Raw genomic sequence first — 14890 nt, 5'->3', positions numbered from 1 at the left:
AGCTGTGCCCGTCGTGAGATTGCTACAAAATGCTACAAACGCGCTACAAAATGAAGATAATAGACTGTTGGGAATAAATGTATATAATTTAATGGAACAAATACTGCAATTTAAGTTTGAAATGTAGGTCGGTGCTTCTGGTAGTAGGCCAGCAGAGAAGGCCTTGCTGGCCCTGACTGCACACCACTGACATCGCACCTAACTAAGTCGCAGGACCAGCCAGACCAGACAAAAAGTATAAGTTATAGTCCGGAAAATAGGGTATATAGCACCAATTCACAACAGAAGTTATCTCAAGGCACTTTATACATGGAGCAGGTCTAGAAACATGCTCCTCATGCATTAATGAGAACCGAATCCGGAACTACGGAAGAAACCTCAAAGAGGACCCAGGCTCTGTGGGGCGGCCATCTGTCTCGACTGGTTGAGTTGCAATAGAGCGACAGAGTAGAGCGACAGACGGTATGTAGAGGGGGAGAAAAACATACATTGAAGGGTTGAGCGACCACGGGAGGGCAGAGAGAACAATGGGCAGAGCAAAAACTGTATCAGAAACAGTAATGGTCCCATGATGATGGCAACGACGATAACGGTCTGCTCAGAGAAGGGGATTAAACAAAAAACAGGCTTCGCTACACATCTTAAAATAAAGCCTGTTAAAATATGACTGTTGTAAGTGTTGCTCATGGTTGCGTCCTCCTGTCCTCCTCCTTCACGTAGGGTTGGAAAAAGTGGAAAAAGTGCACAATTGTGCTTCTTGAAGCTGTGCACTCTTTTGGAGACAGGTGTGGACAAACACACACTGGCATACTCCCAGCAGGGCTTACTTCAGGCACTTTTTAACTGTCTACATTCAAGCATCAATCATCAATACCCAGCAGCAATGCAGCGCATAGGACAAAGCATTGTCAGCCATGTCCAGTATTCCTGATAAAAGAGGTGTTTCATATGAACATATGATGAATGCATCTTTCTCATGCAAGCTGTGTTATCTGTTGTGAACCACTAATAAGAATGCAACTTCACTAAACTGCTTTTACTTTCCACAAGTTGCAACAAGCTGTGCAAAGTAATCCACGTGCATCCTGTCAGCCTTATAAAACATAACATCGATGTACTTTTTTTTTAATGTTCACAGTGGAAAGATGCAATCTGCAAGATTAAATAGAAATATTTGATGGTATAGTTTGTAAGATAGCTTGTGTTCGATGGGATCATGTAAGCTTTCTGCTGGACAAAACGCTGACTTGACTTGAACTAAGTGCATAGAATACTCACTTACTAGTGTGTGTGTGTGTGTGTGTGTGTGTGTACATGTACATGTATAGAGGCCGCAAACAAATATCTGTAATTGTTATGCATGACATGAAAAAAAAGTGAGGTGTAGCGAACAAAAGGAAGAGTGGCAGTTGGAACTCAGCTACAAGAGCTGGCTTGCTCCCGTGCTCCACAACAAACAACCAGGAACAGGTTGTGCTACTTCCTGGCCATAAAAGCGCCGTGTGATTGATGGTGTGTTTTATGTTTGTTTTGACTGGATGCAGTCCAGTTCTTCTGGATGGGGACAAGCACATGCCTGCTGGCTAAGGAAGTGGAGGATTACACTATATGCTGTGTATATGACAGAAGACGGGGGGACGTGCGGGGGGACAAGTAAAAGTATATGTGAATGTGTGTGCGGGATTGTTTTCCCCCTGCGGGACTGAGTGCTTATATAGACGACAAAGGGGATGTACAGCGGGTTAGGAAACTGCTCGCGCTCATAGCCACATGTCCCTTAGTCAGAAGAGTGTCAGAAGGTCATGGCTGGACCGCATCCTCCTCCTCCTTCCTCTTATTCCTTCCCTCTTCCTCCTGCTCTGTTTAGAAAGAAAAAGCCTCTTCTCTCTTGAGATAGCAACTCCAATATCCGCCTACTTCTGCTTTGAGAGGGAAGGCAAACATTTACCAAAGAGCAGAGACTGGAGCAAAGTCCCAGCTTTACTGATAGAGCCATGTTTGTTTGTATTTAGTTAGTTGAAGCCAATTCACACTGTGCTGTTCTAGAGACAACCTTTCTTTTCCGCCTTAGTTAGAAGATTGTATATTTATGCAACGCTTGGCTGGTGAATTGTCTAAACACATTGTCACAAATTCAAAATAATTGAAGTCTTGTCACCAGTGTGCTACTCGGTAATGCTTCCTTGACTTTAGATTTTTAACAGCGACTTTGAAGTTCAATAACTACAGTAGCTCCCCACATATTTGCGAGGCATATTGCAGACTATCAACATTTTTTTAGGGCCTTTTATGGGTGCATCCAATATTTTTCGCCATTCGGGGGGGTCTACTGTCGTCCTATATTGATGGACTATAATGGACTATATTATTAACTAATTAGACATCCAGTATGAGCCAGTATTAATAGGCAGGATTTTCTGCTGGATGAGCAGAGGTATACAATATGGAGCCAAGCTACTCTTTGGATGGGACCTTAAAGCTTCTCAGCTGGACGAAACTCATTAACCCGTCTGGCTGGGAGGGGAAGTCAAGGGCTTCTGCAGCGCTAAAACGAAATGAGATAGCGGTGAGCTCATCCTCCTCGTCTCGTCATTCATCGCAAGCGCTTACGAGTTGCCTCGGCAACATGCGCGCCTCTGCATCTCTGTGTGTCTTGGGAAACTTGTGTGTCATCATGGAGGATTAGGAGCCCACGGTTTAGTCAGGGGCTTGGCATCCTGCTGCAGCCGCACTTGGGTGTTTCAAGCATTGTAAACACGCATACAGGCCTGTCACAATAATCAATGAATCAATTTACCGCACGATAAATAAAAAACAACTCGATAATTTTGCCGGCCTCGATATATTGACGTGTGCATGCGTGTTTGACCAAACAGGTCATCATGACGAGAAGGAACATTTGCGTGGGGGAAGTATTTACATTTTGCAATGTATGTATAAAATATTGTATTTGTGATATCAACCAACCAAGGAGGGACTAATTTTGGCTCTTAATTATCTTGCTGCTGAGATAGGCTGCCGTAGAAATGGAAATTAATGAGGAAGAAAGTAAAGAAATATTGGTTTGGGACTATTTAGTAGAAGAAATAATTTAAAACGTACTAGGGGTGTCATGAGACTCTCAGTTCACGAGACGTGACGATGCACAATATTGTGTCTACAAGAACGAGACGAGATTTTAACATTACTTTTAAGAAAGGTACTATAGAACATTAATAATTTTAATTTCATTTCTGCTACGTTACACTCTTCTGCATACTGTGTGTACTGTATGCTACCGGCCCCGCCTCCACCCACCAAGACAAAGAGACCGTATGGCAGACAGAGAGCGTTTGATTTTGCCCATGATGCAATTCTAAAAAAACCCCCCAAAAAAACCCATCAGCATTTCATAAATTTAGTATGGCTGTCAGTGAAATAGCCCCTGATAGGAACAATCATTCCCGAGCAGTGATCCAAACCGTATCCTTCATACCCAGCAGTTATATGGGTTACAACCCAGAATAGATAGGATGCCTCCACACTGAACTTCACATGAGCTCTGGCCTAGTATCATTTTTCTATTTGTATTTCTTTCCTCATTGTGCATCTGCTCTAGCAACTCTCGCCAATACTTTATTTGTCTTTCATCAAACACCATCCATCTTTCCTCTTTATTCCCACACTGACTTAAAAAGCCTCCTGGTATTGCTCTCTGACCTTCCAGCTGGAAGTTTCCTGTGCTGAAACGAAGCCTGAGCTGGATTACTTCCTGCCAAAGTGTGTCATGGGACATGTTTTTTTTTTGCGCCCCCTTTTTCCTCCACCTCCTCACTTCTGCTCCCTTCGTACTTCCTCCTTTGGGCTCTGTGCAGATGGCCGAGGCCGACATACCGGATGTAGGAGGGCTTTTTTGGCAGAGCAAGCGTCACTCGTTCTCCGGCCCTAGAGAGAACATACCGCAGCCCTGACCTTGTGACCCACTGCCGCCCACCGGGCTTTGCTGCTCAAACAAGTTACCACGAGAGACGCATGTGCAGCTGGTGCATGCTGCTCACTTGGCAGCCTGATTCAATATTGCTTCAAGTCTAGGGTCAACATCTATGCCTGCGAAGAAGCATTTCAATGCCTCCTAAGATCACATGGATCACAGAAGACCACAATAAATGTTAAGATCTTGGGGTTGTTAAACATTTTTTTGGTATCTGTACACCTGAGTACTGAGAGGAATATCCTAAACAAGTCTTGAAATGATGGCTGTTCAATGTTGTTCACAAGGCCTGTGCCGCTCTCTCAACAGAGACTTCTGCAAGAACGCAGCGAAATAGGAAGCTGGCAGTTTGCACAGAGCTTTCATGTCATATTGATCACTTTGTGTGAAAACTTCCTTCGTTTGACGGCCATGGAGGGAATGGTGGGGGTTGATGGGTGGTCTGAAAGTGTTCCAATTACTTGTGACTGACATCGGTGGCCCCAAAGATAACAGCTGCCTGACGCCCAAGAGGAAGAGTTTGAGGTCGAGCGATAAGTGAAAGATGAGTTGTCGTCGTGCTTCGTGGCGGCATTACGCCGAGAAGGTCAGCCTGAGTCACCATGCCAATCATTGGATTACACAGAGGGTGCAAAAGTGATGAGACGGCAGGATTTGTCTGCATTGAATGGAATAAATGAGCGTAAAAAAATATGCATCCTGTCTAGCCAGATAATGTGAAGATTAGAATATCAGTCTGAAATGTTCACCTCATATGACAGAGAACCCATGACCCCTTGAACAGAGGATGCTGTTGTATTGAACAAATGAAGCACATGAATCTAGAAAAATATCCCTCTGCAGTTTTATGACTTTAGAAAACTGAGCTAACCACGCTATTCCACTCACGCGCTGTAAGAGAGGAATGTCAACGTTTTTTTCGCCAACTTTTGCCAGTGTTTCAGGTTGCCGTTTCTACGTGTTTAGTTGCGGAGGGGATGGGTTAGTGTTTGTGAGGAGAGTCTGCCACGAGCGTTCTGCTGGGGAAATATTTCCCCACACAAATGTTCCTTCTCCTCACAATGACAGCATTTCATTCACATTATGTCAATTTCCACGAGATTCCGAGTTTAACAGTAGATTCTGTTTGTATTGGTCAATTCCGGGATTCTGTTAATGCGGACATCATTAGAAACAGATGTAACTGGGAACGTAGGATATATACACACCGGGGACACACGACTTTAGAAATAGAGGAAATTGAAAACATAGGATTGGAGGACCCTGAGAACATAAGACGTTTGAAGAAACTGGGAACATAGGATTCAAGGACACTGGGAACATAGGACTTTAGAAACACAGGGAACTCGGAACATGGGTTTTAACACACAGGGAACATACGCTTTCAAAACAGAAGAAACTGACAACATATGATTGAAGGAAATTGGGTATAAAGGACTTTAGAAAAAGGACATTGGAAACAGGGATCTAAGTACACTGGGAACATAAGACTTTAGAAACAGAAGAAACTGGGAACACAGGGTTTAAGGACACTGGGAATATAGGACTTTAGAAACACAGGATATTGGGAACGTAGGATTTAAGGACACTGGGAGCATAGGACTTCAGAAACAGAGGATATTGGGAACGTAGGATTTAAGGACACTGGGAGCATAGGACTAGGAAACGGAACTGGGAACATACATATTGTACAAACAAAGTGACAAAATATGATTTAAGGAAATTGTTATGTTCGACTCTAGGAACTGATGAAACTGGGAACATTGGCTTTGAGGAAATTGGTAACACCAGACTTTAAAAAAACAGAAGCAACTGGAAACATTATTATTGACCTTTTGTAGATGACCTTGTTATTCAAGTACCACTTTATTATTATATGAAATAAATTTTCCAGAACAGATTCAAAATGGCTGTCACTGTATGAATAAAAAAAATACATTTCTTGAAAGCACAGCTAGTTCCTGTTATGACCTGAAGTACACTTTCCACAATAAAAGTTCTGTTCAACCTTTAGGTACAATAGAACTACTGCTGTGTTTTGTTGTCCTGTGTTCAGTTTTATGCTGATGTTGTCTTGAATAGTCTCCAGTGCAGATGTTCTGTTGCCTTGGCAGCGAAAGAAGTGTTTCAGTGTGTGAGGAAGGCAGGCAGAAAAAAGATAGCGTGGTTCCTGTTTCCTCCATTTCCTTTCCCTGCGTGTGTGTTTATATGCAGACTAATAAACTGGCTCGTACGGAGCACAGAGGGCACAAAAAGAACGTAAGAGACAGTCTGGCCATCATTTCTCATATCTACACCATGTTATTCTTTTTCTACATATCTGTTTTTTAATCTTTAATTCCAGGTCTCATGCACTCCCTGGCTCATGCACTCCTTTTCTTTATCACGGCCGTTCCGTAATCACTCCTCCTTTTATCTCCACTTCCTCAATATCCTCTTTACTGCCTCTGCCTCCTTCCTTCCTCTCCCCACCTCCCCCATCCTTTCCTCCCTCCCACTCACCCCCTCCCCCCATCCGGCCTTTCCGTCTTTCTTCCTTCCTTCCGCTCCCCCTCTCTTCCTTCCCCCCCCCCATGTCTACTTCACTGAACATTGTTTTTTTTCCCCCCTACATTCTCTCAATGTTGCTGCTTGTTCAACAAACTCAATTGCCAACATGTCCCCCTCCTTCCCCCTTCCCGACCCCTCCAGGTTTGCAGCCGGTGTTCTGGAGCAGAGAGGATGTGGCCCAGTGGCTGCGATGGGCCGAGAAGGAGTTTGCACTGCGACCAATCACAAGCGGCTCTTTCCAGATGAACGGAAAAGCTCTGTTGCTGCTCACCAAGGAGGACTTCCGCTACCGCTCCCCCCACTCTGGTATTCCTTTCCTTTCCATGAGCTTCATAAATTATTCGCAAGCAAAAATTTTGTCCAGATGGGATATCATTTTTTTGGAACTACCAGAGTTGGGAGTCAGTCCGTGTTTTGCAAGTCTCAAGTCTTTAATGTCAAGTTTCTGGTCAAGAAAAGACGTGCAAGTCCAAGTCAAGTCTCAAGTTATGTCGAGTCAGGCCCAAAGTCATAGGCTTGAATTTTTCGAGTCCTCACAAGTCATAAGAACTGTGTAGTGTTTACCAAATACTTAACAATGTAAGAACCTTTTCAATTTGACAAATACATTTTCAATATGTATTTTTTTAAATAAAATAAGGCAGTGGCCGAGTGGTTAGCATGTTGGCCTCACAGTCAGGAAATCTGGAAGATCTGGGTTGGAATCTCCGTGGGATTTCTCCGGGTACTCCGGTTTCCTCCCATCCATCCATCCATCCATTTTCTATACCGCTTCATCCTCATTAGGGTCACGGGGGCATGCTGGAGCCTATCCCAGCTGACTTCAGGCGACAGGCGGGGTACACCCTGGACTGGTCCGGTTTCCTCCCACATCAGGTTAATTGGCGACTCCAAATTGTCCATAGGTATGCCCTGTGATTGGCTGGCGACCAGTCCAGGGTGTACCCCGCCTCTCGCCCGAAGTCAGCTGGGATAGGCCCCAGCATACCCGCGACCCTAGTGAGGATAAGCGGCATAGAAGATGGATGGATGGATAAAATAAGACCAGTTTGACAAGACTTGGTCACAGAAAAAGATTGCTGACATAGCATTCAGGATTTAGTTAGTGCACAGAAATGTAATCCACACATTCGTTGTTTGTTCTAAAACCTGACTGGACATTAATAGATGCATTCAATGAGGCAGATTCAGAGATATGTTGTCTTGCTGGAAATTACATCATAACGATCACGTTAGTTGAATTCTTTCGATGGGGACACATTTTAACCAAACACATTCACTGAAAATCTCAAGTATTTTCAATTTATCAGACTGAAGTCCGAGTCGAGTCCTGAGTAAGTTATGACAAGTGCAATTCGAGTTGCAAGTCTTCTGTGATATTGTCAAGTCGAGTCCAAACTCATCAGAATTGCCTCGAGTCCACACCTCTGGTAACTAACTGCAACCCGTTGATGACGACGCTCCTCGGACTGGCTGGCTAACCGACGTCGACATTAGCAGTTGTTGACATAACTGAAACCAGCCATTGCGCGCACATTTACTTCAGACAGAGACATAATGAGCATGGGTGAAAATAAAGGATTTTGTAACCTACGGCAGTTTGTTGACATTGTTGTCCTCATGTCTTGACTACAATGACAATAAAGCTTTCGTACATGCGCAAATCTTTCTTCCGGTGCTTAACAATCTTAATAAAAAATGGGTGCGTTTTGTTTGTTAGGTTAATACCGGCATGCTTTTCATTTTGAAGCTTACTTTGCGCTGAGCAGGAAGTCACTTTGTGGACGTTTTAATGCTGTGTAAGTATGTAGTAGTTACGTTGGTGTTGATTCACGCTGCATCTCGATAATGAGCAAGTTAACAACACTGCAAGACATGTCGACATAAGCAGACCCGTAGATCCTAGGCTATGAAATTTTATATCGATAAAAGCGGTAGACCATGTATGTCAACGTCTGCTTAAGCGGGCCCTTTTTTAATAAATAAGACCGGAATTTGTTGACATAAAGGGGACCGACTTTAGCGGGTTCCAATGTATGTCAATCACATTCTGCCTTTAAAAATGCCTAGTTTTAGAAGACCTCATAGCAGCGTTCTTGCCTTTTACAGCTGAAATGAGCTTGTGCAGCTTTAAAGCAACATCAACAAATCAATAAAGTCATCTGGAGACGCAGCTATTACAGCAAGCCTGCAAGGAGGAGGGAGACGGGAGGGTAGTAATGGGGTTTGGAGGAAGTAGGAGACGGTTGATCAGGAAGTACGAGCACCGACCTCAACTGTTGCCCCGGCAACATGGGCAAGAGAAAAAAAAACATTCTTTTCCAAGCAGACGATGGATTTTCTTTAAAATATGAAACAGGAATCGAGATTACAGTATGACGCATGGTGGCGGGGTCGAGGGTGAATGCCTAACAATTTAAATAAATGCAAGAAACCCAACATAGCCTGATAAAATATATGCTGCGAGGTTAGTTCCAGTTACAAGAAAAATATAGCAAAAATAAAAATATATTTTGTTTTAAAAATGTGGTGAATATCATGTCATCACACTGACAAATGCCTCGCTTTCATTTCCGTTATTATTATGACTACTGTATATTATATTGTCCTGTATATTATGAAGAATAAGGATTTATGAGAGAGATTCAGTCACAAAAAAAAAGAAATGTGATTTACTTCCACTGCTTTTATCAGTAATTTCCTGTTCAATGCCTTCATGCACTGCGTCACCGGATTTAAATGTTAAATATGAGGTTGTCCGGAGATAAAACAGTGATTGATTAGTATTTTAGTTTCTCTCCCATCATTGAACATACACTTTATTTTGTCTAGATTTTTCCTTTCCAAATGTTGTGTGACAAATAAGCTGTTCAAGCTTGCAAGGCTGTATGGTTTTAGTCATTTGAGCCTGAATCATGAAGCAGCAATTTTCCGGGCACTGCAACTGCAATCGGACCTCAAAGTGAGAACTGAAAGGCACGCGTGTGTGCGTGTGTGTGTGTGTGTGTGTGTGAGACCACCAACACTTCCTTGTTATAGTAAAAGCTCAAGCACAATAATATTTTGAGCCAGCATCAAACATTATCTCAATGTTTCTTTACTGGAAGTTATCTGTTAAGCCTGTCATCTTAGTTAAACGTGCTGCTGTTAATCATTTACTACACTTCCTGTTTCGGACCCTTACAACTGTATGGACACTTAAAGGGGAATAGCAGGTTTATAAAGGGCTACGCGTCTCATTTACTTGTGCCAACATCTATTCAAAGCCATGCTTGGAGGATCATACAGGGGAACACAGTGGTGAGTTTGCATGTACGCTTGGTTAAAGTCTACTACATAGATAGCAAGCGGCACAATGAATATTTCTACACCACCCAGCATCCGTCAAAGTAGACATAATAGACCAGAACAGCTTTACAGCTGATGTTTACTGCTGTTTGGTTCTTAGGAAATTTACAGGAACCATTTCCCCTTCCCTGTAGTAGGGAGTATCGCCTGTGACACCTCTATTATTACTCAAACTTCACGCTGCCTGGAACTCAAGGAGAAGTCCAGCGAGACAGAAATAGTAAATTTCCCGCTTACTACGTATGGAGTCAACGTGTGACCTGTTTTTTGTCTTCTGCAGGTGATGTCTTGTATGAGCTGCTGCAGCACATCCTGAAGCAGAGGAAGCCCCATGTGTTCTACCCCTCCAGCTACTTTCCCGGAAACTCCTTCCACCTGCTGCCTGAAAGCACAGCGCAGCACCTGAAGCTCGAAGGTCAGCTCACATCACATTATCTGTCATCATCAAAGCAGGTGGGGGTCCAAACTTTTTCCACCCAGGGGAAAGTGGAAGGATGCGGGGGGCCACTTTGATGCACCCAACATAGGACTATATGCTGAGCTGAGAAGCTAAGAACAAAACGACTTTGTATTTTTGTGTTCTGGGGGCAAAGCCAATTAGTGTAATATCTAATAATGCATCCCATTAATAATGCATGTATTTTATTTTTAGAATTAAACGACCTGCAGGGCAGGAACACCCCTGTTTTAAAGCATAGGTGTGTTTTTATTACACGCACTAATACCTGATGTTATTATTTGGTTCTGGTGTGAAAGACAACAACAACAAAGTGACGAGAGTTACCATAAAACCCGTGCTGGCCATTGTGAAACCTGTTTCACAAGGAAATGTTACTTTATTTAAACAAGTTACACTAAACGGACGCCACATTCTCCTGGCAGGGCTTTGCATCTGGATTGGAATTTACTTTGGAAAACACCTGCTTAGTTCCTCATTGCTGATGTTCATGTTTTGCTCACAGTACCTGTACTTTGGTATAATAGTGACACCTAGTGGCCGTGTGTATGCGACAACCGACAGCTGACAGAAACATGTTGAGATAGATAGGGATTATTTGTTTATTATTTAAGCATGACAGCAAATGTTCCTTAGTTTTTTGTCTTGCTTGTTTGTTTTGGCACACCTACCTGCTAATAGCAGGAAATAGTTTCCACCCAGAAACCAATCATTACTCAGTTACCCTCGGGGAAATTCAAAGTATGGCTGTACTTGCAATTATCTAACAATAACTCTATGAGTTATGTGACAAATTGCTGCCCCACGTGTCCCCACAGCCAATACTGTACATGCCGTGCCATTTAAAAGTAAGATTTGATGAGTTATTTCTGCCATATCCACAGAAACGGTACGACGGGCGCCATGTGCGACAGAGCCACTCCCCCAGCATCCGCCCACCATCGAGCTGCGACACCGCTCCCGTTCCCCGCACCATCCGGCGCCACGACAATCCCCCCCAGAGCCAAATCACCCACGAGCCGCTACTGAGGACCACCTGCAGACCTTCTCCCAGCTGCCGGACAGCAATCACCACTTGCCCGAGGACGTGTACCCTCTGTCAGTTTCCCCAGCCGCACCGAATGGCCGCTGTGTGACCCCCAGAGAGGTGCCGTGCCCGGGTAGCCCTGGGAGCCAGGAGGTGGGCCCTCCTGGTGTCATTCAGCTCATGCCCAGCCCCATCATGAACCCTCTGTTCCCAAACCCGAGCAGGAGCGGTGGAGCCTTGGACTTCAGGCACAGCCGCAGTGTGCTTGAGAACGGCCGTGATGGGAAGGTGCACTCTCATCAGATGACGGCGACCCAGCAGCCGCCACCACATCATATTTTACATCAGCAACATCATCAGCAGCAGGAGGAGGTCCTCTACAGGAACATCATCATGCCTGTGTCTCCTCCAGAGGAGCAGCAAATGCCCATGGGGCGGATAGCAGGTAATAGCATGAAAGTGGATACCTATTTCAAGTGTCCATGCCGTGGCAATTTTAGCAGGGGAACTTTCTAAATATGAGCAAACACCTCTTTTTCTATACCCATTGGGGAGAAGTTATTTGACGCCACCTGCTGGTGTGCATGTATAAAACTCTAACGCTAAACAGGCGGGCGAACGCAAGCCAAGGCAAAACTTTTTTCAACATTTTGGATGTTAACCGGAATACGTGCTAACCGGGGCGAACGTTATGATATTTATAATAATAATAATATGATATTTGGAGATGGTACTTTAAGCAAGTTGTTTCATTTTGTGAATGCTGAATAGACTGTGGCCAGTCTGCGGCTTGAAAATCAGCACGTCACACATGCGCCCTCCATGCATTTCTTGCACTTTCTTGCACATATGACCGTTTGTGACCTAGGCTTAAATGCTAAAGGACCATGACACTGGTACATACATCACAGCATATCATAGAAATCCCCAGATACCACGTGTTTTTATACTGCAAAAGTATGGTTGGACAAGTTTGATGTGGAAGAACTTAAACCATAGAGGAACGAAGTGCATCATGAGTGACCTATGAATGGACCAAAATCCCACATACAGACTCAGCAGAAGGGGGGAAACTGCGTAACATGTTTTTTTGTTTTTTTTTTTTAAGAATGACTCAACGGTTCCCCTTGTTGTGTTCTATCAGACTGCAGGCTTCTGTGGGACTACGTCTACCAGCTCCTGTCAGACAGCCGGTACGAGAACTACATCCGTTGGGAAGACCCCGAAAGCAAAGTTTTTCGCATCATGGACCCCAACGGCCTGGCCAGGCTGTGGGGCAACCATAAGGTAAGCAGAGAGTCTAGAGGGCCAATTATATGCAGCATTAACTCTTTTAACTGCTTAACATATTAAGGATTTATGCTTTGTTCTTACAGAACAGGACCAACATGACATATGAGAAGATGTCCCGAGCACTCAGACACTACTACAAACTAAACATCATCAGGAAAGAGCCTGGACAAAGACTCTTATTCAGGTACAGGACATTATTCAGGACACTTTTTGGATACAGTCGTCCCTTGTTTATAGTGGTTAATTGGTTCCACACCCAGCCGCGTTAAATTAATTTCCCCTCTTTGGGATTCAGTGTTAATAAATGGAATACTTTTGTAGTTAGAGCATAGAAAACCCGTTTATGACTTTCCAAATACGGCTTTTAACATTATCAGAGCCCTGTAGACATGAAATAATACGCCTACGGTCACCTTTACACTCCTATTAATCATTGCTTGGACCACATTGCAACTCTTATGCTGCACATGCTCGAGACGGCCGCTAGCTAACGAGCTAACCAGTTAGCCTTGAATTTATTTCTTCTAAACTTAAGAAGCCAAAAACTTACCACTTCCACATGGGATCGGAGGAGAGCTTTTCACTCTTATGTCAGACATGCCATGGCTGACTTCATGCAGTGTTAAGGTAATGTCATGTAAGGTAATGTCTCAGTGTTTTGTGTCATTACTGCCGCCTAGTGACCAGAATCCTACATATCACCCCACGATTTCCAGGTGCCTCATAAAAACATAAAAATTCTCTTAAGCTCAAATAAAAACTGATTATTGATTTTTTTTCCCCTTCGATTTAAAGTACATATTACTGTTTTAGTCTTAATTCACATGTTTCAAACTACATCAAAACGCGTAATCTATCATGAGCGCTTCTGCTCCCCCCTGTGTTCTAATGCAATGGACTTTTCCAGGTTACTGCTCATGTGCAGGTTGATTCCGGAACACGGAGCAAAACAACCTTGTTGGCGCAGTTTGAAGAAAACTGATGCGGAATTACCGCTGTGGAGTGAGGAAGAGTAGGAGGCGAAACATTTTTTTTTTTTTTTTTTAATCAAAACTACCGAGGGTAGACAGCCAGAGGCTCTTGACAGGAGCAAAGCAGAGAAGAATGCAGTAGTTTGAGGGATGAAACTGTGATTGGTGCTTTTCATCACAAAGTTGTGAGTATTAAAGCGGTAAACTATAAAAAGTTGCTTAATGTTCTGATCAAATACAGTAAAAGCAGGGAAAAAAGGGTCCTAAATTACATACACACCTTTAAAAATTAAAATTAAAATAAATGAAAAAAACTTTTGTCAGTGTAGTACAAGCATGTGGACGGCCCCACTGGCTGGGTTGGCCTTGGGCCCCCAAATGACTAAATACGCCCCTGGACTGTACTTCTTCTGGACAGGCACATCATGGCATTAATCTATTTATGTGGCACTTCCAGGTTCATGAAGACCCCCGATGAGATCATGAACGGTCAGACGGACCGACTGGAGCACCTGGAGTCGGACACAGACGAACAAATTTACATCAAAGAGGAGTGCTGAGGAACTCTGGGAAATGGAGTCAATGAACTTTTACTACTGCAACAGCCGCCGATGCCTTTTCCAAGCAGCTTGAACAATCACTGATGATGAACCTCGAAGGTCTCGGGCATTTGCTATTGTCAGTCACACCCACAGATACTTCTTTCAAAGGATGCCTGTAGTTAAAGACGCAGTTGACAGTTCACTTTTTTTTTATTTTATTTCTCAATGAACTGCAAAAGCAAGCCAATCACTTAATGCTTTCATTTCTCCACATGCATTATACCGTGACATTCTGTGTGTGTGTGTGTGTATGTTTGTGTGTGTCTCTGGAGTAAACATCTTCTGGATTAAACTGTAGTTTTTTTTTGATGCTACGGTATGTTATTTCTTTTGGATGAAAACGTAGAGGTGTAATATGCAGGATGTCCACTTGGGGGCACTGGTGAACAACTTAATATATATTAGAGGGAAATGAAACGCAAATAATATTGCAAATAATACATTAAATTGTGCAAAAATTGTTCATTTGTTCACATTTAATGAACTTTATCACTGAGTTAGGCAGTTTTCCTAAAATATATATAGATATATATTATTATACATTTTTACAAACGCAACTATCATTAACATGATATAATTTGGAAGCGATGATGACATCTCTGATTGGACATGGTCACGGTCCAATGAGAAAAATCCAATTTGGAGAATATGACGCTGAAGTGTAATCCGGTT

General features: G+C 43.3%; 1 protein-coding gene across 5 annotated transcripts in view; it reads left to right on the top strand.

Moving 5' to 3' along the window:
• The window catches only part of etv6 (ETS variant transcription factor 6), a 30346-nt gene extending 15658 nt beyond the window's left edge, over positions 1–14688 (top strand). For all 5 annotated transcript variants that reach the window (XM_054800856.1, XM_054800855.1, XM_054800857.1 and 2 more), the window contains 6 exons: positions 6662–6826; positions 10149–10283; positions 11210–11797; positions 12497–12639; positions 12729–12829; positions 14074–14688. In XM_054800856.1, the coding sequence (XP_054656831.1) occupies positions 6662–6826; positions 10149–10283; positions 11210–11797; positions 12497–12639; positions 12729–12829; positions 14074–14176 (1235 nt within the window). In that variant the 3' untranslated portion in view covers positions 14177–14688. The remainder of the gene's footprint in view (positions 1–6661; positions 6827–10148; positions 10284–11209; positions 11798–12496; positions 12640–12728; positions 12830–14073) is intronic.
• The last annotated feature ends 202 nt before the right edge of the window (positions 14689–14890 follow it).

Source organism: Dunckerocampus dactyliophorus, chromosome 15, assembly GCF_027744805.1.
Source record: "Dunckerocampus dactyliophorus isolate RoL2022-P2 chromosome 15, RoL_Ddac_1.1, whole genome shotgun sequence".
Classification (NCBI taxonomy): Eukaryota; Metazoa; Chordata; class Actinopteri; order Syngnathiformes; family Syngnathidae; genus Dunckerocampus; species Dunckerocampus dactyliophorus.
Note: the sequence above shows the minus strand (reverse complement) of the source record. Positions and strands in the feature narration are given on the sequence as shown.